Source organism: Poecilia formosa, unplaced genomic scaffold (assembly GCF_000485575.1).
Source record: "Poecilia formosa unplaced genomic scaffold, Poecilia_formosa-5.1.2 Scaffold73, whole genome shotgun sequence".
Taxonomy (NCBI): domain Eukaryota; kingdom Metazoa; phylum Chordata; class Actinopteri; order Cyprinodontiformes; family Poeciliidae; genus Poecilia; species Poecilia formosa.
Window position 1 is genome coordinate 2,231,997 of NW_006800012.1, and position 22,258 is coordinate 2,254,254.

General features: G+C 39.7%; 1 protein-coding gene across 3 annotated transcripts in view; it reads left to right on the top strand.

Moving 5' to 3' along the window:
- sorcs2 (sortilin-related VPS10 domain containing receptor 2) overlaps positions 1 to 16,110 on the top strand; it is a 299,117-nt gene extending 283,007 nt beyond the window's left edge. The window contains exons 15-28 of one of the 3 annotated variants that reach the window (XM_016673344.1): positions 4,716 to 4,836; positions 4,992 to 5,125; positions 5,219 to 5,338; positions 6,153 to 6,324; positions 6,413 to 6,599; positions 7,837 to 7,970; positions 8,889 to 9,012; positions 10,140 to 10,252; positions 11,007 to 11,129; positions 11,220 to 11,319; positions 11,678 to 11,780; positions 12,621 to 12,769; positions 12,840 to 12,875; positions 13,996 to 16,110. In XM_016673344.1, the coding sequence (XP_016528830.1) occupies positions 4,716 to 4,836; positions 4,992 to 5,125; positions 5,219 to 5,338; positions 6,153 to 6,324; positions 6,413 to 6,599; positions 7,837 to 7,970; positions 8,889 to 9,012; positions 10,140 to 10,252; positions 11,007 to 11,129; positions 11,220 to 11,319; positions 11,678 to 11,780; positions 12,621 to 12,769; positions 12,840 to 12,875; positions 13,996 to 14,060 (1,681 nt within the window). In that variant the 3' untranslated portion in view covers positions 14,061 to 16,110. Of the gene's footprint in view, positions 1 to 4,715; positions 4,837 to 4,991; positions 5,126 to 5,218; positions 5,339 to 6,152; positions 6,325 to 6,412; positions 6,600 to 7,836; positions 7,971 to 8,888; positions 9,013 to 10,139; positions 10,253 to 11,006; positions 11,130 to 11,219; positions 11,320 to 11,677; positions 11,781 to 12,620; positions 12,876 to 13,995 lie in introns of all 3 variants that reach the window. The other 2 variants (XM_007555888.2, XM_016673345.1) reach the window with 2 other exon arrangements.
- Positions 16,111 to 22,258: the final 6,148 nt, after the last annotated feature.

Consider the following 22,258-nt stretch of genomic DNA (forward strand, 5'->3'; position numbering starts at 1 on the left):
AATAACACATTCTCAAAGATCAATAAGCTTTGAATTCTAACAAACATTTAACACTGGAACTGAAAGACATCTTAAATATCCAAAACAGATAAACAAAACAACAGGAATAAATAAAATGAATCATAAAGTCTCTGTAAACAAAATTGTTCAAACAATTTCTACTTGAGACCAAATCACCAGAATGAAGACTTCTGTCGTCCAGTTTTTGGTAGAAAGAGAAAAACATTTAAATTATGCAAATGGAAATTATTGAGCTGATTTTAATACTTCATGTGGTTAATTAACTGATTTATTGCTTATTGTGACAGGCCTACTTTAGCCACACCTTGAAACACGACTCCCAACATTGAATTACCCATAAGTAATTACAGATTTTCAGATCTGAACATATATCTATGGGCATTTCCGACAAAAACGTAAGTTTTAAGAGCAGCCACCGGGCCGTGGCAGGTAACGGTGTAAGTGGATCCTTACACCATAAGGTGTAAGGATCCACTTACTTAGCAACAGATCCCAGAAGGTCAGGAAGTGAGACCACATCTCCCCCACATTGAACATTATTTTTTACATCTGGCTTTTAGGTCCAGTATATTTATTCATTGGGGAACAAATCTAATTGTAATTGGAGTTTCTTAGAACTTCTAATGACTTTTATTTTCCTTGGTGTATAAATATGATGTGACACGGAGGTCCATTTATTTTAGCTATTAGCCTACAGGCTGGACAGAGACCTCTATTTATCTCAGCAACACACAAAGTGAGCAGGAGGCGAAGGGAGATATGAAAAAAATCTTCAAAGCTGTTGGATACTCTCAACAAAAAGACACTTATTTAGATCCAGGTGTCTCAACATCGATTAAACACAATCTACACGTCGACAGATTATTTGTGGGTGATGCCCTACCATGACAAACGTAAATATTTAGAGGGAAACAAAAGATGAATTTTTGGGAAAGTACATCAAGCCTACTGCTAAGCATAGTGGAGGACCTGTGATGCTGTGGGCCTGATCTCTCCTCGTTAGAATGCACGTTATCATGAGCTGTCTGAAAAGCCAAGTCATTTAAGTGACAATCTGATGGAATAAAGGGCTTGTACTGCAACCCAAAAATGTTCCCTTTTCCAAATTTTCCAGATTGTTATGATGCTGCTTTGATAAATATTTGAGGGTGCATTCACACTAACGCCGTTAGTGCCTTTAGTCAAACTCTAGTTCGTCTCCCTATAAAAGTCCAGTAAAAGTTCCTGCTCCAAAAGCAGGAAGTGGACGATAGGGCAGGGAATCCTGGGTAAATACAATCAAAACAAACAGCGAGTCTAACACTGGCAAAGAGAAATGGCCGTTTGGTCTTTTACCAAAGATGCTACTCCATTCTGTTTAAATTTCATGAAAAAGGAAGTTACGCTCAGTGTCTTCTTCTGATGTTTTTGTGTTGTTTCCTTCAGTGGTTCTTGGTGCAGCGCCACCACAGGCGAGAAGAGGAACAGGTTTTTCAGAGGTTTTGGGTTGTCTGATATAGTGGTGTTTAAAAGCGAACCGCAATGTAGCAAATGTTGCAATTTTGGTCCCTAATCGAACTGAGTCTACCGGACTATCAGGTGTGAAAAGCAATACTTTATGGCTTTTTAGCAGTAATCTTTTTATTTCCCCTCTACATTTGAACTAGATTGATACCACAAAACCCAAATCTTTGATAAGACTTGCAACATATTCTACTACCTAAAACGGTTGATTTCTTGACAATCCTTTGGCGTTGAAAACCTGGAGGAAATTCAGTAGAAAGCATCCTCAGACTATAACGTCAAACTTTCAAGACCTCAAATCTCTGTTTTTTTCTTTGTCAGCTCCTCCTTTTTGCTAATCCCTCCATCAGGAAAGTTAACTGAAGTGAAACCTGTCACATCATCTCAGACTACACGGCCAGGTTCACAGATAAGGCCAATCTTTCAGCTGTAATCTGTCGAGAAGGGCAAAGAGAAGACCACAAACACTAGGACACACACCAACACACACACACTCACACAGACAGAGACAGGAGGACAAGAGGCTTCGGCATATAGGTTCACTCACAATTACCTCCCATGTTGATGGGTTGAAACGCACACACACACACACGCACACACACACAGGTATATGTTCCCCATCTGGCTCTGGAGAGATAGGGTCGGAGGGGTGCTGAGGGCAGCTCCTGTCTGACAGATTAGCCAGGCTCTATTTCTTAACCATGGAGTTTCGATTTTTTGACGCCACAGTCTGCCATCCCATAATGAAGTCTTTGAGCGGTGACTTAGCACCAAGGACAGGTGGAGGGGAGGGAGGGTGGGTGTTGGTGGCAGAGCAGAGCTAATCCAGCGCTCGTACTAATGACAGCTGGTCAGATCACAGACTGGACAGACGCAGAGTACCGATGGAAACAACGTGTCAGAAATGCGCCAGATCATTATCCCAGCTCACCCTTCGTTCCCCGTTCTCCTGCAGGAACTTCTTCGCCAGAAAGATTTCCTCTGGAGCGCCTCCGCATCCGATATCTTTTGGCACCAGAATATGTTAAAGAAAAAAAAAAAAAAAGAAAAAGAACCCAACCCGCGCTGGCGTTTTTCCTCTGTGTTCCTTAATGAGGCGATCCGTTAATGGCCGTCGAGTTTGTTTTCGCTCGGCTCTCTTCGGAGTATTGTTTGTCCACTGATAGAGCTCTAGAGGCTCTCAAGTGCCAATTCACCACTGAAACACCAAGACGCTAAATTAACTGAGGCTGGTGGGAATCAGATAAAGCAATAAGTCTCGCTTTAAAAACTGGATCGAATTAATTTTAATTTGTGTGGGAGCAGATTTGGATGAGAGAAGGAAGAAGGCAGTCAGCATAGTTTAGGAATTCATTAGCAAGTATGTGTGGGCCTCTAGAGATCACTTGAACCATTTGATTTCACCGACATTGACCATGTAGTTGATTAATTTGAAAATAAATTTGCTTAATGGAAAAAACTCTTAATATTTCAATTAAAAGATTTGGTGCTAGGAATGAGGTGATTTTTTTTTGTTTTTATTGTCATATCAAAATTGTTTTTTTTTTTTTTGTTTTTTTTTTTTTGCAAAACTGCAATGGAAACACTTTTTCCGCTTCACATGAGTCACATGATCGACAACTAGACGTTACTACTCGCGAAAACCACAAAGAAGAAAACAGGAGTTTTAACTCCTGTTGAAAACAGGTTAGAGGATGATGGTTCGCCATGTTTTGTAAATGACTTATTGCGTGAACTTATTCACATGTGAACTTAACTGCGTTTATTTAAAGGAAACACCGCAACTGTGAAATTGTGTTGTTTCAACATTAGCGGGATACAGACAAAACTTGTCATGGAATTGCAGCGAGTGACAGTCAGTATACATTAATTTGAGTAAAACCGTCAGTGAGTTGATAGCAGAGCAACAGACTCAATGCCTTGCCAAAGTATGCATGAACATTTTCACCTAATGTCACGTCAGAGCCACAAACATCCGTTTGTTTTATCCATATTTTATGTTATAGACCAGATAAATGAGGCACAATTTTGTGAGGAAGAAGTTAGTTCTTAATTCATAATCAGCTTTATACGCCCAGTTTGTGAAGACCAACAATATGTTCGACTTTGGCTCAAAAACATCCATCAAGAAATTCCAAACCAGAGCGGCGAGAACAGAAAGACTGGATTTTGTTGTTCCTACTTCCTGTTGCTTTTTGTGGTTTCATGAGGTTTGAATACTTTCAGACAGCAACAGGAAGTGAGGAAGCCACTCGTGTGAGTCGTCAGAAACTCATCCATCATGTCGTCTTTAACGGTGTCAGTGAAGACGGTATTAGTCATGCTTGCTTTGCTCTCCAACAAGGTGATGGTGGGCCACCGCTGGCAGACTAACATATGCTGGAGTCACTGACTTGAGTCACATCAGTCTGCTTTCAGAAGCAATGCTGCAACAGCAACGGGAAGACAGCTTACTGTGGCTCCAGAGTGGGGAGTGGGCCTGTGTTAGATTATAGAACAGCACCATCTAGTGGAGGGAAACCGTGTGTGTAGGAAGGCTTTACTACTCTGGAGCTGAGTGGTGTCATTTTACAACAGTTTTATTAGGGAAATCTTAGACAGGATAAAAAACCAAATGTAAATTTCTGCCAAAATTTTTTTTGAATAATCTCAGAAATTAAAATGTTCACATTTACAGTTTTTCAGTATTTTTTTCTGTGTACTCCGGTAGCCAGGCAACAACATTTTATTGACGAATTCACTTTTTTGTCTTTGTGCAAAGACTATAAAGTAAGTCTAAAATTTTCTGGGAAAAGTTGATACATTTTAGATTCATCTCAGAAATTTTCTAGAAAAAGTTGAAAACCTTCGACTTTTGAAACTCTAGAAAATTTCTTGAGGTTAATCTCAAAATTTGAGTTTTTTTTCTAGCAAATCTTTGACTTTTCAAGCTCAGAAATTTCCAAGTTTTTCTCTAGAAAATTTTGATGATTAATCTCAAAAGGTACTTCTCTATTTTTTGTTTTTCCCATCTACAGCGGACCAAATACGCCATTGTACATTTTCTTATTGAAGATCTTTCTTTTTATCTTGATATCTTTTAATTATTGATGAATGAAAACAAAATTATGGCAGTACAGATAAAGACCACTCTGCCCTGAAGTAACAGTAAATAATATTGAGTGTGTGTGTGTGTGTGTTTGTGTTTTCAGTGTGTTTGGCCACATCAGCTACAGGTCGGACTGGGAGCTGGTCAAAGTGGACTTCAGGCAGTCTTTCCCCCGTCAGTGCACCGAGTCGGATTACGAGTCCTGGCAGCTCACAGACCTGCAGGTAAATCACAAATACATTAGTTTTATTTCCCCCTATAATTCAGTTATTTGATAGATTTTCTGACATCTAAACTATTTTTGAGGACGTAGGAGTGCAGATGAAACGTATCGTGTTAGCTTGCGTGAATGTTTTCGGTGCGCTCGGGTCGCCCTCAGGGGGAAAAGTGCATTATGGGACGAGAGCGGACCTTCAGGAAGCGGAAGGACAGCGCGTTCTGCGTGAAAGGAAAGAGCTACACGTCGGCTCTCACCGCCACGCCCTGCCAGTGCACCGACAACGACTTCATCTGGTGAGCGGGCCACTGAAAGAAATGAAATGCACAAAAAGTACAAAAACAAAGTCTCTGATTGTAACTGTGCCTCTGACCGTTGGGCACATGCAGTGATTACGGCTTTGAGCGCTCCGACACGGAGGGCGATCGATGCTTCCCAGACTTCTGGTTCGATCCCGAATCTCCCCCAGAGAGCTGCCACCTCGGACAAAACTACCAGTCGAGCACTGGGTACGTTTCATATTTAATAAAAAAGGCTTGTTTTTGTTTTTTGATTTTTTTTTTTTTACCCCTAATTTCATTCTATGTGTTAATAAGACCAACACTTTGTGGCAACAAGTCAAATTTTGAAGCAAAAAAAGGTGGGAAAAACATCAGATTTGTATTCTTATTTTTTTTACATAATGTGTCGTTTTTGTTTGTTCAGCTAATGTTGAAGAATAAATTACATCACTTAATGTTTAATTAATGTTTATTATTAATCAGGGCGTTGGAGGAGTTCTGTAATTTTTTTGAGATATTTTCTCTTTTCAATTCTTGATTTTCTGGGGGGAAAAAATGCTCTTTTAAAAAAAAATTCTATATGACAACCATTCCTTCTTGTTTAGGATGCCATGTACCTGAACTAATGTACCCAAACATTGGTGATGTTTGCCATCATCAATGTGGTGATGGCAAACATCACCACATTGATGTTTGCTATCAAATTATCATGATGTTTGCCATCATGATAATTATTATCATTGAATAATAATTACTCATTATTCAATGAGTAATTCAACTAACTCATTGAATTACTGAATGAGTTGAACATTCTTAGTGAAGGGTTTATTTCTGTACTGAGTGACAGAGACAGCTTATGGTTAATTTCCTGTTATGTTTTTGGACAATAAGTAGCTTAGAGTTAGCTAAAGTCTGAAAGGAGCAGAAACCAGAGTGGCTTTGACCAGAGAGACGTTTATAATAATTAGGATATTAGCTGTTAGCTTGTTTTTATGGTCGCTAAACTTTTTTTTTTCTTTCATTGTTCTCCGTTGTGTTTCAGCTACAGGAAGGTGATATCGAACTCTTGCGAGGGAGGCCTCGACAAGCAGCAGAGTGCCAAACAGCACAGCTGCCCTCTGCTGCCCCCGAAAGGGCTGAAGGTCGGCATTAAAGGCCAGATGCTGGCCGTGGCCCCTGGCGATGACATCACGTTCATCGTCCACCAGGAGCAGGTGTCGTTAAAAAAAAGCCCTTTTCTCCCTGCTTTTCTCTCCGGCATTTCCTCTGGCACCGGCTTACGGGTCGTTTGGTTCCCAACAGGGCGACACGAGCAGCACCAGGTACCAGGTGGACCTCGGCGACGGCGTTCGAACCATTTACCAGAACCTGACGGTGACCGACGAGCCCATCCAGCACCGCTACGAACAGCCCGGCGTTTACAAGGTGACGGTGAAGGCGGAGAACATGGCGGGACACGACGAGGCCACCATGTACATCCAGGTCACAGGTCAGTGTTTGACCTACTCTGTGACCTTTGAAGGGAACGTATTTAGTCAGTGTTTTGTTCCTTTCCTCAGACTGACAGCTCTTTGTCAGAGGCATTAAACCTAAATGCTTCATTCCTTCTTTTATTCACACCTGGGAGTGTTCAACATGGCAGCAGAGACAAATAAACCTGTGAACAGTCAGAAAAATAAATAGCACTTTTCAGCAACATCCTTCCTACAAGGAAATGCTGAAATAAAAATACAAATGTGGTTTGAGGAAGTAAAAAGTTTAGGAAGTTATTAAAAGCTAATGCTAGCATTCTAGCAATTCTGGATGAACAAAATGGAAACGTGTGCAGTGACTCCTGATTATTTCCATATTGTAGAAAAAATCAGTTTAAGTAAGATGTTCTGTCCTGAGTTTTCACAACAATTTTACTTTTTTTGCAGTTTATAAAAAAGAAAAAAATCAAACCTCTAGACTCGAGCTTTTCAAAGTGGTGGCAGCCAGGGGGCGCCAGCTGAGCCTCAGAAGGTTGGAGGAAAGATGAGGAAGAAAAAAGCTAATTTCCTCATTTTAAAATGTCATTTTTTAAAGAATACAGCTAAATCTATTTACCAATTTTTGTAAAATTTAAGCTAAAATAACTTACTGAAATGTTACTTACTCTGCTCAGCTTTTTGATTGGCTGCCTGTCAAATTTATCCAGCTGATTTGCTCCTCAAGCGTAAGCAGCAAACGCAAAATGGACAAGTTTGTGAAAAGAGATAGACCAAAGGAACAGAACAGAATTCATGGCCAACTAAAACCAGAAGGTATGAGGCAGCATTTATGGTAAACAAATATGAAATAGTGAATAAAAGTGAGAAAAAGCAAAGAAAAACATTCCAGGCGTCAAGGAGCTGCGGAAATGCTGCCATGTTCTTTTGACAGAGGTGCCGTTTGAAGCATGCTGTGCTGTTTGATCTAAAGTGTTTTTATTTTTTCACCAGTCAGATCGTCCAACGATTCTGTTCAGTCCTCTTTATGTGTCACTGTGACCTCAGGCAACATGTTGAACTCAAACTGACCCGCTGTGCTCATTGGTGCGTAAAGACATCAGGGGACACGGTGTCAGTCTTGCTGAATGTGGCTTTTTACGTTTACGTGAAACAGCTGATCAGTAGAGTAAGAAAGGCAGCGAGGGATTTTCCATTGAACAGTTTTTTTTTTTGGGTGAATAATAAAAGAAAAACAAAAAACTATTTCCTGTGCAGAGCCTCTGCAGGAAGTTCACCTGGAAGCAGTTCCCATCGCCAGGAGAAACGGTGAAGTCAACCTGACGGCCGTAGTTCTTCCCACTACAGCCAATCTGACCGTCTTCTACTGGTGGCTCGGCGACGGCCCTACGGTAAAGCTGGAAATATTCAGCTATTGTTTTATGGTGCTGACTGACAGATACCTATAGGTGCATCTTAAAGGGGCGGTGTTATGTAAAANAGCTTTCCATCATGTTGTAGTGTTATTCCCTCATCAAAAACATACCTGAAGTGTTGATTTGATTCTTTCATGAATGTTTGAGAAATCCTTTAATCTCCATGGCAACCACTCACCTGTGCATAACACCTGGGTGGACCTAGCCCCGCCTTTCAAACTTTGTTAAAAGGTTAATAGAGGAGCCATGTTGTGATGACTTTCTGAAAGCGGAGTTTCAGAAAGAGCTGGAGTTTCTTAAAGAGACAGAGGCCCAATTTCAAGGAACTAAATTACAAAGTCAAATTTCTTTTAAGTCGTTATTGATATATGTGGCATTTTTATAGCAACTGAAGGTAACATAGTTACTTCATTGTCCTGTAAAATAAGGCACTATGTGCCTGGAAAATATTACAACAGTACCCCTTTAAAAAACTAAAATACCATAAAAAGTTTCATATTTTCAGTCTCTCATTTCAGAAAGTAAAACTCGTATATCATGTAAATTTATTGCTGAAATATTTCAAGCCAGAAACATCTCAGAAAATTAGATTATTGGATAACAATTAAAAACAGGCATTTCTAATGCATGTCTGTTATGTGTTGGCCATCATACTGGATGTGAATATTTACACCATAAAAGAGTTTCTGGGCTCCTTCAACTCATGAAAAAGTAGCAGTTGCTGTTAATGTGAAGTATATCAAACCTTATGTTGGTGTATTTAACATAATGATTTAATAATCTTTGAATGTATAAAAAGTTGATTATTATGAGGTTTAATACCTAAGTTCTTGGTGTGCTGGTTTGTCTCGTTCTTCCTGTCGTGTAGCTAACATTTCTCCCTCCCTCTCCCAGCCCAAACTGACCCTCCAGAACAGCCTTTTGACCCGTTTCCCCGAGAGCGGAGAGGTTTCAGTCACCGTCCAGGCGTCCAACGGCCGATCCATGGTGCAGGACACAAAGATCGTCAGAGTCTATGGTAAGACAATTAATACGTTACACTTAATGAAGCGTCAAGGTAACGACGGTTGTGTGTGTTTTTCCATAATCAGGGACTTAGCTTAGCTTTGTGGACACGTAATACTAGATTGGTTTACTTAGTGACTGTAAAACAGCGTCTGCTTAGTGTTACATTTACAACCATTTCAAACAGTGGTGTCCACATTGCGGTGCGGGGGCCTTTTGCAGCCCTCTGAAGGATTTTGCAGAGCGCCTGACCACAACGCAAATGGTTGATGCAAATGGATGAGTTTTCACCTTGCAGTAAAAGATTTTTAAAGATAAATAACTTACTAAAAAAAAAAAAAAAACAAGATTTTTTTTACAGATTAATAATATCACGTTTTAAAAAAGAATCTATTTTGTTACAAATAAATAACATCTCCATAAAATAAGTCAGGATTCTTTTACTGGTGACCTGTTGTGTCGTAACACAATTGTTCACAACCTTTCTTATGTTTTGTATCTATAATTAATACAAAAAAATTTACTTTCATTTATTATTTAGCAGATAAACTTAACAAAAATGACACAAAATGTTTGCTTTGAAAAACTTTTTTGGCCTCTGAGAGCTTTCAGTATAATGAGGTTTTATGATCTAAATGTTTACATTTGAGTCCTTATTAAAGAGACACAAATTCAGTGGTAATTTTTCATAGAAGTGTTTGTTTGTCTTGTAGAGCCCTGAACAGAGCTGCATGATAGAAAATCTTGGTTTGGCTCAAAGGCTGAGTTATAGCCATGCAGCTCATAGATGTGTTTTGTCTGTACGTTACCTACATGTCATTTCACATCAAGTCTGCCTTTTGTTTTATTGCGACTCTGATCCCATTCGGTTAAATGACATCACTTTGATTACACTCCTGCCGTCTACATCCGTCTAATCGAGACATTTCTGCTTTCCGCACACACAACCCGGCAACCTGCTGCCATCTGTTAGCGCCTGCAGCGCCGTGGAAACACGCAGACTGAAACTACGCCACATGTTTCCTCCGAGGTGATTGGCAACGAGGCGCGTCTGTCCGTTCAGAGCAGCAGCTGTGGGTTTGGGTCGTGTTTTTCCGGGCCCGATCGGGTGTCGGTCCTAACGACTCGCTCTCCTTCCAGACAACTTCCAAATCATCCCGCTGAGCTTCAGCAGGAACCTGGACCGTTTCAACCCCAACATCCCGGAGTGGAGGGACGACGTCGGCCAGGTGGTCACCAAGCTCCTGGCCAAGGTTTGATCACTTCACTTCTTTTCCAGTCATTTTCTTTGTTATAGCCGACGTTGATGTTGCAGCTGGATGACTTGGTTGCTTTGCTGTGTGAGAGACGAAAGTTTAAAAAAATGTTTTCAATGGACGATGGTGATGAAGTATAAAAGATGACCAGAGAAGTGTTGCTCCATCCTTTATTGTTGGATTTTAGACGTTTATTTGCCCAATTTGACAAAATCTGTTATCAGTCCAGCAGCAGCGGTTTCATATAGATTTTCAGGGCTACAACTAATCAATTATTCTGACGATTAATCGAATGAAAGAACTGACAAAATCTGCATATTTTTCATTATCTACCAAAGCTTATTTTTTATAATTTTAGAAAAACATTTAAAAATGCAAATAACACAGTTCCCTTTTAACTAAAAAAATGGCCTAAAATGCAATAGCATAGCATTAACATAGTGAATGCTGGATCATTTGTAGCAAATGATGAATCTGCAGCAGAGGACTGATCTGTTGGACAGCAGGAGGCACTTAACTACTCCACTTCAGGAGAAGCTTAGAACGCATGTTCAGACAAGGAAGGTTTTTCATCTTTGTGTAGTTTTGGATTAGTCACTAAATTGGTGTAAAAAAAAAAAAGGCAAATACGTTGAGCTGAAATCTGAGAAACAACAAACCTGAGCAATTCTTATTTTTTGTAGAATATGCGATTGTTGTCGGCTTCCTGCTGACCAGCCTTACACCGTTCTTTGTGACCGCATGTCTTCAGACCACAGGCGTACCTCAGGACTCTCTGGTTACCGTGGTGAACCCAGGCCTCCCCACCACGGCCGACCTGTACGTGTTGCCGCTGGACTCCAAACCAGCCAAGGGCAGCATATTGGTAGATAAGGTACATCCACACAAACCTGGACCGTTTCTCCCAAAGCATAAAGACACGTTCAGTGTAAACGCAGCTCCAATATGATGTTCTCCTTCTTAGCATATCCCGGCGGTTGTTCAAGCGGTCAGCGACAAGAACGTGAGTTTCATGGTCCGAGGAGGTCTGCGGGTGTTGGTGATGTTGGCCGACCCGAACGCAGGTAGACCCTGAAAGCTGCCGACGCTTTGCTTTGTGTTTGCCGTGATTGTTTCCACTGTATTAACAATAACAAACAGCATGCTAATGACTATTTCCATTGAATAGGTTTAATTGCTAATGACTCGGTAGCTGCAGTGGCAGAGAATGGTGCGTCCACCAGACGTTCCCAAACACAAATAAAACCCTTTCCCTGTTGTTGTGACCCAATGAACCATCTCCACTTTGAGGCCGCCGTTCTGTCCTGTTCTCCCAAACACCCCTCACACTTTCTCATCAACACCAGCAAATTTTCTGCTTTTGCTTCTACGTGACGTCGGCCCCTTCTTGTCTGAAGCCTGTGCATTTGTTTGTCACTCTAGGCTACCACGGAGCAGCCGGAGGGCCAGGCGTTTGGGCGCTGGCTGTCATATTCCTAATAAGCGTCATCGGCACCGGCTCGTTCATTCTGTACAAGTTTAAAAGGTGAGCTTTGTCCCGGTGTGAAGTCACTTCCTGTTGGTCTGCACTCGGCCACAGCCAGTAGCATGGTCCGAGTTTTGACGCAAAATATCTATTTTCTTAATGTGTGATAGGCTGCTTATATTTACAGATACACAAACCCATTTGGAAATTAAAAAGACAATGGCAGCAGTGACATAATTTTTCAAACGGTGTTGCAGTCTGGCCTCATTCAAAGAGGTCATGGAGGTCGTGGTGACATCATCCCTCCTCCCAGTGACGTGGGAATCAGAAACACGTTTACATGAGACGTTTAGACGCATGTAAACACTAAATAAAGGTTTTGTCATGATTCAGTTCCAAGAATGTATGTAAAAACAATTGTCTTCAATCAGAGGCTTCTTCAAATTCACAGTAACCCAGACTGCTACAGGAGATTTCTCCTGCCCCACAGCCGTTACCAGCTTATAAATGGAAATAATTCTACAGAATAACTGAATTTTTGCAGCAGATTTTTATAGTTTTGTTAATTTGTTTGGTCGATTCAAAAGCATTATCTGAGACTCACTGGTAACCATTGCTTAATTTCCCAAACTTCCTACCACACACTATATTTTGCATGAAATTTAGAGTCGATGACAATATCTTATGAACTGCATGCATTTTTAATTTATTATTTCCCCCCACAACAGTAGCTCACTAATAACACCACAGCCCCTGAGCGCGGAGCACGAATATCCACCGAAAAGTCACCTGAATGAAAAGCTGCCGTTCGGTTCTCCAGCCCCGCCTCATTAAAAACAAACCACTATCCCACAGTCCTTGGCCTAGGACTGAGGACCCCTATCCTCCACTGTTTTTCAGGAAGCTCCCCGGCAACCGCAACATCTACGCCCAGATGCACAACGAGAAGGAGCAGGAGATGACCAGCCCCGTCAACCACAGCGAGGACACGCAGCACATCATCCAGGGCGAGGAGTTCATCGACGACGACCTGGACTCGCAGACTCTAGGTAACGCAGGAGGCAGCCCCGCCTTCCGTTCTCTTATAAGGACTACCACTAACCACTGCTACTAAAACAGCCAGGCCACTAACTCCAGCAGCTAACACACACCAAGGTACTGAATGACTTCACCCGTTTTCTTTTAATGTTTTAATGTTGCTTGTTTTTGTTTTTGTTTTTTTGGTAACACTTTATTTGATGAGGTGTGCATAAGACTGACATGACACTGTCATAAATATGACATAACACCTGCTAAGAACACGTCTTTATGAATGTCTATGACTGTTGTCATGAAGTGTCATTTCGTAAATAATGGCACTTTATTGCAAAATTGCTCTAAAAGTTGCATTAAAAGTAGATTAAAAGTGTCAACTTTGCATTAAAAGTGTCCTTATTTACCGAATGACACTTCATGACAACAGTCATAAACATTCATAAAGACTTCATGTTCATAACAGGTGTTATGTCATGTTTATGACAGTGTCATGTCAGTCTTATGCACAACCCTTCAAATAAAGTGTTACCGATTTTTTTTTTTAAGCCACTTAAATGAAGTGATTATATGTGCAGGTGCATCTCAGTAAATAGACATGCAGCCTATTTAATTTCAATTAATTATTTAGTTAAATGTCCCTTTGGGATCAAGAAAGTATTTTTTGAATTAAAAAAGGTGTGTATTTTTTTTTTTTTTAAGTTTTGCTAGTGCTCGTTTTGCCACTGCACTTTTTCCTTCCACTCAACTTTACGGTTGTTGTGGCAGTGTGCAGAGAACCGGCTTCGTCAGCATGACTTTTTGGGGTTAGCCCTTCTTTTCAAGAAACTTTGAATTTGGGAGCTTTTCTTAAATGTGAGCCTCGTAATCATCAAAAGCAGGAGCTAAACATCAATAAATGCTTGAGATATGAATCATCGTGTGTATCCTTTTTTTTTTTAAATCAAAGCAAATTAACTTTGCAGTGAAATTTATTGACTTATGAATATTTATTGAGATGTGCCGGTAGTTTTAGCATGCATGTTAAATGTTTTCTTGTATTTGACTGACATTGGAAAAAAAAAACATTAATGTGGTTGAGATGTGTGTTCACATGGTTACACTGTTTTGTTTAGAAAACGCCACAAAGTACCGTTTACACCATTCACTGTGATTTCTACAGTTCATCTGTTAGCTTAAGGCTAATTCCTTTGCACATGTTGTTTTTTCGTTCCCCCTCTATGCCCCCTGACCTCGTCTCCAGGCAACCACTCAGGTGTGATCCTGAGCATCAACTCCAGAGAATTACACGGTTACCTGAGCAGCTGATGGCTGACGGGGCAACGCTGACGGGCTAGCCCAGCCTAGCCGAGCCAGCTAACAAGCACAGGGACTCTGACTTCCTCTTCCTCCCTCCTCCCTCGTCTCTCTCTCTATCTCTCTCTCTCTTTTTTCATCCACGTTGGAAACATCAGATCTATCCAACAGCCTCTTCAAGCCCAACTTTTTGGTGATCTGTTTGAATTTGTTTGTATTCCACGTCCCTTTCTTCTCCTTTTCAATTCATCTCAACTCTGAAGACGTGTTTGAGGTTCATGTGTTGATTTGTGTGTCAGTGCTTCAAAAATGTGCTGAAGTAGCACAACTTCCCTTCCTGGTTTTATCTGATAAGATGGTTGATCAGTGCAGGCCAGCAGCGACTGAAAGCCTCGCAAAAGTATTACTACCACCTAAACCTTTATTATTAATATTTGTCATGTTGCAGCTGTGAACTTCAGTGTATTGGGCGTTTATGACACAAAGTAGCGTAAATCCTCTTGACTACCATGAAAAAGAGTTGGTTTTTTTGTACTTTCCAAATTGTGTGGAAATTTGAACTACGGGTAGTCGCGAGGATATTTGTAAAGTAGAAAGAAATTATACATGACTTCATTTTTTAAAGATAAAACAAATCGATTATTTGTGAAACCACATTTTTCTAAAAGGTTACATGGAGAACATCTGTGAAAAGAAATCGTTACTTCGACTAGGCCACTCTACCGTGTGAGTGTGCGTTTCTGTAAACCGTTCTGCTGCAGCTCCAGTGGTAAGAAGAATGTCTTTCCTCCAGGCTGTTTTCAAAGCCTAAGATTTATTTTTGTCACAGTTTTTATCCTCTCATCTTCCCCGTTGCAGCGTCCCCCACAGCATGATGCTGCCACCACTATGTTTCCTGCTGGTGCGATCAGAGCGATGTCTTGCAGTGATTTTCGTGTATGCCAAAAAGCTCAACTCAGGTTTTTCCTGTGATTAGTTTTGCTCAAACCAAGGACAGAATTTGGACAAAAATTGTGTCAACAAAATACTTTAACATGATATCAACACGATTTGTGTTGATTCTTCCTCAAACAACAAAATGCAAAAAAAAATAAAATAAATTTTAAAAAAATCATTATTTGAGAACAAATCAAAAACAAAAATATTTTTTGTGGTAGAGCTGAGAAACAACGGTGCAAAAATAAAGCGAAATTTTAATAGAAAATCTGAAACCAATATAATAATCTTATGTATTCACACCTCAACCTAATAACCATGAATCATTTTCCTTCTACTTTACATTATGCAACAATTGAAGTTGCTGTATTAATAACACATTGAAGTTTGTGGTTGTAATGTGCCCAAATATAGAGCTTTGAAGGAGTACAAATACTTTTCCGAGGCACTGTCTGGTTCTGTTAGAGCATTAAATGTAGGCCATGCTGGGGTCGTGATGTTAAATGAAAGATGAGCCAGCTTTTACTCCTTTACTTACTTTTCTTCTCCCCCAAAGTTAGCACTCCTCTCTTTTTACAAGGCAATAATAATCTCAATGGAATGTACAGTATAATAAAACCCTTGTGAACTTGCATATGAAGGGAATAAGCATGCAAACACAAGAGGGCGGTGTTGCACTTTCTTGGAATTTCCACTCACAGGTACTTCTCACCTCCTTGGGACTTCACCATTATGTCCACACAGCTTTGATCTTTTTTATTTTATTTTTTCCCATTATCCTACGTCACAATTGTTCCGGATCCTTGTTTAAAAATCGTATGAATATCGATGTGCGGTGTTTCAAATGAGTATCAGCTCTCGTGTGTCCCATGGTGCCTAAGACGGCAGACTTTGATCTGCTCTGTGACATTTCTCTGTTATCATGTTATTTGTGTTTTAAGTCTCCCGCGGTCAAACAGCAGGGTGGGAGGGGCGAGAGGTTCCCGAATCCACAAACACACAAAACCTGGTAAAAAAGGTCGCGCGCGGAGTCGCCACACAGGGTAAAAAGCTCACGGCTTTCTTAATCGGCCCCATTTCTGACCGCGGGAGGGTTAAAAAAAAAAAAAAGAAGAAGAAAAAAAAAAGAATGGCCCTTTCTGTTCCTCCTCCTTACGGAGCGGACTCTGTCCCCTGGAGACGAAGGTTGCTGACGTGAGGAGAAAGGAGGCAAGTCGACGTATTCTGTATCAGCCTATATTAGGCGTAGCCCACGGTGAAATCTTGTCTCTTTAAGGTTTGGTTTTGTTGTTTGTAAATGTGTAAATATGAATAGCGATTTCCACTTTGTACATACAGTCATATGAAAAAGTTTGGGTACCCCTATTAATCTTATTTATTTTTATCTCTAAATATTTGGATGTTTGCAACAGCTATGTCAGTTTGATACAACCAATAACTTATGGACTCAGTAATATTTCAGTATTAAAATGAGGTTTATTGGACTGAAAAAAAATGTGCAGTAAGCATTAACACAAAATATGACAGGTGCAAAAGTATGGGCACCTCAACAGAAAAGTGACAATATTTAGTAGATCCTCCTTTTGCAAAAATAACAGCCTCTAGTCGCTTCCTGTAGCTTTTAATGAGTTCCTGGATCCTGGATGAAGGTATTTTTAACCATTCCTCTTTACAAAACAATTCCAGTTCAGTTAAGTTTGATGGTCGCCGAGCATGGACAGCCCACTTCAAATCATCCCACAGATGTTCAATGATATTCAGGTCTGGGGACCTGAATATCCAGAACATTGTAATTGTTCCTCTGCATGAATGCCTGAGTAGATTTGGAGCGGAGCGGTGTTTTGGATCATTGTCTTGCTGAAATATCCATCTCCAGCGTAACTTCAACTTTGTAACTGATTCTTGAACATTAATCTCAAGAATCTGTTGATACTGAGTGGAATCCATGTGACCCTCAACTTTAACAAGATTCCCAGTGCCAGCATTGGCCACACAGCCCCAAAGCATGATGGAACCTCCACCAAATTTTACAGTGGGTAGCAAGTGTTTTTCTTGGAAAGCTGTGTTTTTTTTTTTGCCGCCATGCATAACGCTTTTTTTTTTTATGACCAAACAACTCAATCTTTGTTTCATTAGTCCACAGGACCTTATTCCAAAATGAAGCTGGCTGTCCCAGTGGTCTTCCATTTCCTTACTGTGTTCCTCACAGTGGAAACTGACAGCTGAAATCTCTGAGACGTTTTGTATCCTTCCCCTAAACAACTATGTTGAACAATCTTTGTTTTCAGATCATTTGAGATCTGTTTTGAGGTGCCCATGTTGCCACTCTTCAGAGGAGATTCAAATAGGAGAACAACTTGCATTTGGCCACATTAAATACCTTTTCTCATGATTGGCTACACCTGGCTATGAAGTTCAAAGCTTAATGAGGTTACCAAACCAATTTTGTGCTTCAGTAAGTCAGTGAAAAGTAGTTAGGATTCAAATCAATAAAATGACAAGGTTACCCAAATTTTTGCACCTGTCAAATTTAGTTTTGATGCATATTGCACATTTTCTGTTAGTACAATAAACCTCATGTCAATACTGAAATATTACTGTGTCCATCAGTTATTAGATATCAAACTGAAATAGCTGTTGCAAACACCCAGATATTTAGAAATAAAAATGATTAAGATTAATAGGGGAGCCCAAACTTTTTCATATGACTGTATTCCCATCAACGTGTGTGTTTGTGTTTTACACGACTACCAAAATAAATCTTTTTTATTATTTTCCTTATTCCTTCTGGATTGATTCGCCAATGACTTTCCTAACGACGATATAAAAAAAAATGTTTCTGGTTTCATCATCATCACTTGCTTTCCTTGTATCCATTTTCAATATGACTGTGTTTTCCGATCAGGAATATTTCACACTTATCACTAACTGGAAGTAAGACTGTCATCTCCAAAAGATGCTGACAGCTACTGTATACAGTAATTATTATGTATATGGATATTTTTGATACACAAGTTCATTTTCTTTTTCTGTTGACCTCTTGCTGATGACTTTTTGTGCGACTGATTGCACTAACTGGTTTACGAAGTACGACACAGTCCGATGAAAACCTTAAATCTGAAGGCCTTTGCAGACCAATAACCAGCAGCAGCTGCGTTTCCACTGACCATAAAATTGCGCAAGTTTAAATTAGGAAAATAAATTTGCTTGATGGAAACACACCAATTTAGAGAAAGAAAATATAATTAAGTTTTTTGCTAGAAAAAGTTAGGATGTTAGGATGTGGTGACCTTTTGGCCAAACTATGAAAAATATTGCATTTCGCAAAACTGCAATGGAAACATTTTAATTCCCCATCACGAGTCATGTGATCAACAACCGGATGTTACAACTAATGGAAAAGACGAAGAAGTGGTAGAAGGATGATGGCACAGAATTTTTTTTTATGAATAAACTTGATTTTAATTGCATTCTTATTTAACGGAAACACCAAAATTGAAAAATTGTGTTTTTATCCTTTTAAGTTTTTTTTTTTTTTTTTTACACACTAGCTAACATTAGCTAACATTAGCTCTTGTGCACATCTGATACGGAAACGCAGCTACTGTTGTCACGACCACTCTTGGGGTTTATCACGTATTGAATACGGCACATTACATTCGCTTGTTTACACCTTAAATCATCTTTTGTACATATTCTGCTCATGTTCCAGTTAGTTTTCGTAGTGAGGTGTCGTCATTGTATCAATGTTCCTTTAAGCAAGAAGGGGGAACGTGAGGGGTTGTGATATTCCACTGTATTAGTCCAGTGAGTTTCACGGGTGATGACACTGACGTTGTGATTTGTACCACGCTGCTTTTTCTTTGGTTGCGTTTTCTATTCGCTGGTTTGTTTGATCTCTTCGTTTGTGTGCCGTCTCTTCAGGAAGCATAATGCACTGAACCTGCATCCTGAAATAAATCACTCCCATAACTTGTACGTGTGTCTGAACTTTATTGGGTCAATCACCCTTGTGACCTGGTACCACTTCACAGGCATCCATTTGGTCTGTTTGATACAGTCCAACAATAGTTCCCCCCCACCAAGATGAAACACATTTTTATAATTATATAACTTTATAAAAGTAAATTGTAAAATTGGGAAAAAATAACGACACTAGTGTTAAAGTGTGCATGGTGGGGTGGGTGATATGGACTTATAATTTTATTACACAATTTTGTGCTGTTTTGATCAATTTTCTTTTTTTTGTTGCTTTTTTCAGATTTACATTTATTGATGCTGTGGTGGGACAAAATGCAGAAACTAGTAAAAAAAAATACAATGATGTCAATTTGGTTTTTAATATAATTTATTGAAACAACTATAAGTTAAAATTCTTACTAGAAATTTTTCACGATAAATAAATGATAAATGCCCACCTCTAGTGCATAGCAATGTAAAAATTGAACCATGACTAGTCATCTTTACAGACATCAGTATAAACATAGGAACGATTATGTAAAAAAAAAAATCATTGGAACAGGTAATAGCGCAGGCGATTAATAAATGATGAGACAAATTGACCGAATTTACAAGGTGGTACAGAGGAAATGCCCTGGAGGAGATCCTGGGGTCCAGAAGGTGAGGGTGAAGATGGTGAGCAGGGGCAGTGTAAGGGGAGAAAAGTTAGGACAATTCCAAGGGATTCTAACTGACAGGGGGGACCCTTGTAAAAGTTTTTTTTTTCTTCAAAGTGCCCCAATTCTTTTCCATTTCTGTCAATTACAAAATTAAATGTATTGTGATTTTTATTTTAACACGGGGGAAGAACCTGGATTGTGACTGAGGACGTGGCCCTAAAGCCAACTGGTAGACCACTGAAATAACATCAAGTGGCCTCGGGTCTCCCAATTAACAATACCCAGGTAGGTCTGGCTTAGAATGATGAAACAGAAGTACTATACAAAATATATTTTATTTATACGTTATTTTACAATATTAAAAATAGACTTTGTTATTCTAATTTAAAATCCAGTAAAGCACAGGAACCCAGGACAAGACTAGAAGCAATCTGAGACTTAACCAAAAACGACTGCAAACCAAATTAGTAGAAACACAAATTAATGACACAAAATAATGTTAAACAACAAAAACAAATCCCACATTGCATCAACCCAGTCCTATAAGGCTGTACCCAATAAGTTAATTCATAAAAAAAAAAAAAAAACTGTTCTGGTTCTGCAGTGCTTGTACTACAACTCCAGCTCTAGAAGAGGATCTATTAATTGAGCGCATCTAAACTACAAAACAGATGTACTTTGGTGAGAGCATAACACAACAGCAGCAATCTGTAATACCCAAAGATGACAATAAAGTGTCTGCTGAAAATAATAAAGCCATGTAAGCCTTAATCATCCACACAACGGGTACAGTGAGAAGTCACTGAAATGCATCCTAAGAAGCAATTAGATTGACGCGCACATCCGGTGCCTTTAAACACACTAATGAGCCCGACAAGGCTGTGAAACGGAAAAGGTGGGGAAACGGGGCCTGGATGTATTCAAAGGCCCAAAACGGGTGGGAATTTACAGTCACTTTACAAACAATATTTTACAAGTAAAACCACCCGGTTACATTAAAATAGTAGTAAAAATTAAATGTCACTATTCCCAGACCAAAAAAACACACATCTATATTTGCACTGAACACCCCCCTGGATCTGCATGAAATGGTTTGTTCCTGCTTAGCGCACTTGGGTGACGACGGTCAGCAGCAGTTAGAACAAGACGAGAACGACTGTGGCAGTTACTATGCTGCCATGAGAAAGTAGTCATGTTTTCAAAGAGAGAAATAAAAAAAAGACAAAGTGGGTCAATTTGTAGCCGTTTTTCTACAAGAGATGGGTAGACTGTGAGATTATCAACCATTTAACATAGTTAGCTTAGCTACATACTACCGTTTGCCTCCATTGCTCAAGCATTTAATGAACGAAAGAAATAAAATTACTAACATCTTTATATTTAACTTGTACCTGTACCTTTTACCACACTTGACAACAGACGATCCAGTCAGCAGCAGTTCTAGACCAGATATTAGCATAACCCCTCTCCCGTCCAGTGAAAAAGATGAACACTGTGTTCAGTGACAAGCTGGTCAGCATCATTCCAGGGAGTGTTTAGGGATTTCTCTCACTTTGCTCTTTTTAGAATTACACAACTAAAACAATATATTTATTACTGACAGAAATTCAAACAATCTTTATAAAACGATAATAAAAATATCAGCCTCCTGTCTGGACTGAAGTCAGTCCAGACAGTCCCACCTTAGCTTGTATTTAAATTACAGATATCTATTCCCACGTCCCTCTTCACCTGACCCCTCATAAGTGAAATTAAAGCTGCAGTATGTAACTTTTATGTAAAAAATGTTAAAACTGTCGATATGTCATGGGGCCCAAGATTCCTGGCGGCACCCCTGATGGTGAGCATTAGTCTGATTACAGAAGGCTGGAGTCGAAAGACGGAGAGCGTTCAGGCTGATCATGGCAGATGAGGAATGAAGCCGCAGGGGACGACCATGTAAGTATCTCACAGAGATTATGCTTTGGAATAAATAAGTCCAGGACTGGAGAAGAATATTCAACTTGAGAGTGCAGAAAATGTGAGGTGAGTCAGCAGTAGAGTAAGCTAGGTTCTAAGCTCTAGGATCAAAAATACTCAAGAGGCGCAAGGAAAATACCGGCCTGAGTGATTTCTTCACTTTTAGAAATTACATTTAAGTATGACTTGCGTCAAACGTTTTGAGTCTCCTTCCACAAGCTTCTCGAGCCAATTTCACGTGCAGATCATGTCCATTGGAGATCCAGTCAAAAAAAGTTCAACATTATAATTCAGTTACTTTGTAAAAAGTTTGGAGGTGTGGATCATGTACATACTGTAGGGCCAAAACCACACACTATATTTGTCTGATATGAAACCTGATATAGTTTTATAATAGTGAAGAGTTTTGAGTCACTTGATTTCCTATACAAACACCGAATGTTTTATTTTTTCCTCCTTCTAGAGGTAAGAGATCATCTGTCTTTGTTCCCAGTATAATCTGTAATTAAGAAACACACACAGCTGCTTTTCCTAATTTCAATGTAGATTGAAAGGAACACCTGTTTCAATGGCATAGATGCAAATTCCTTCAGCCTCCTTATTTTCCTGGAAAGCTGAATAGTGAGTTGTTGACTAAGCTGTCAGTCAGGAAACTGAAGCCATGGAGCTTCATTTTTTGACAGTTCTGTCTGGCCA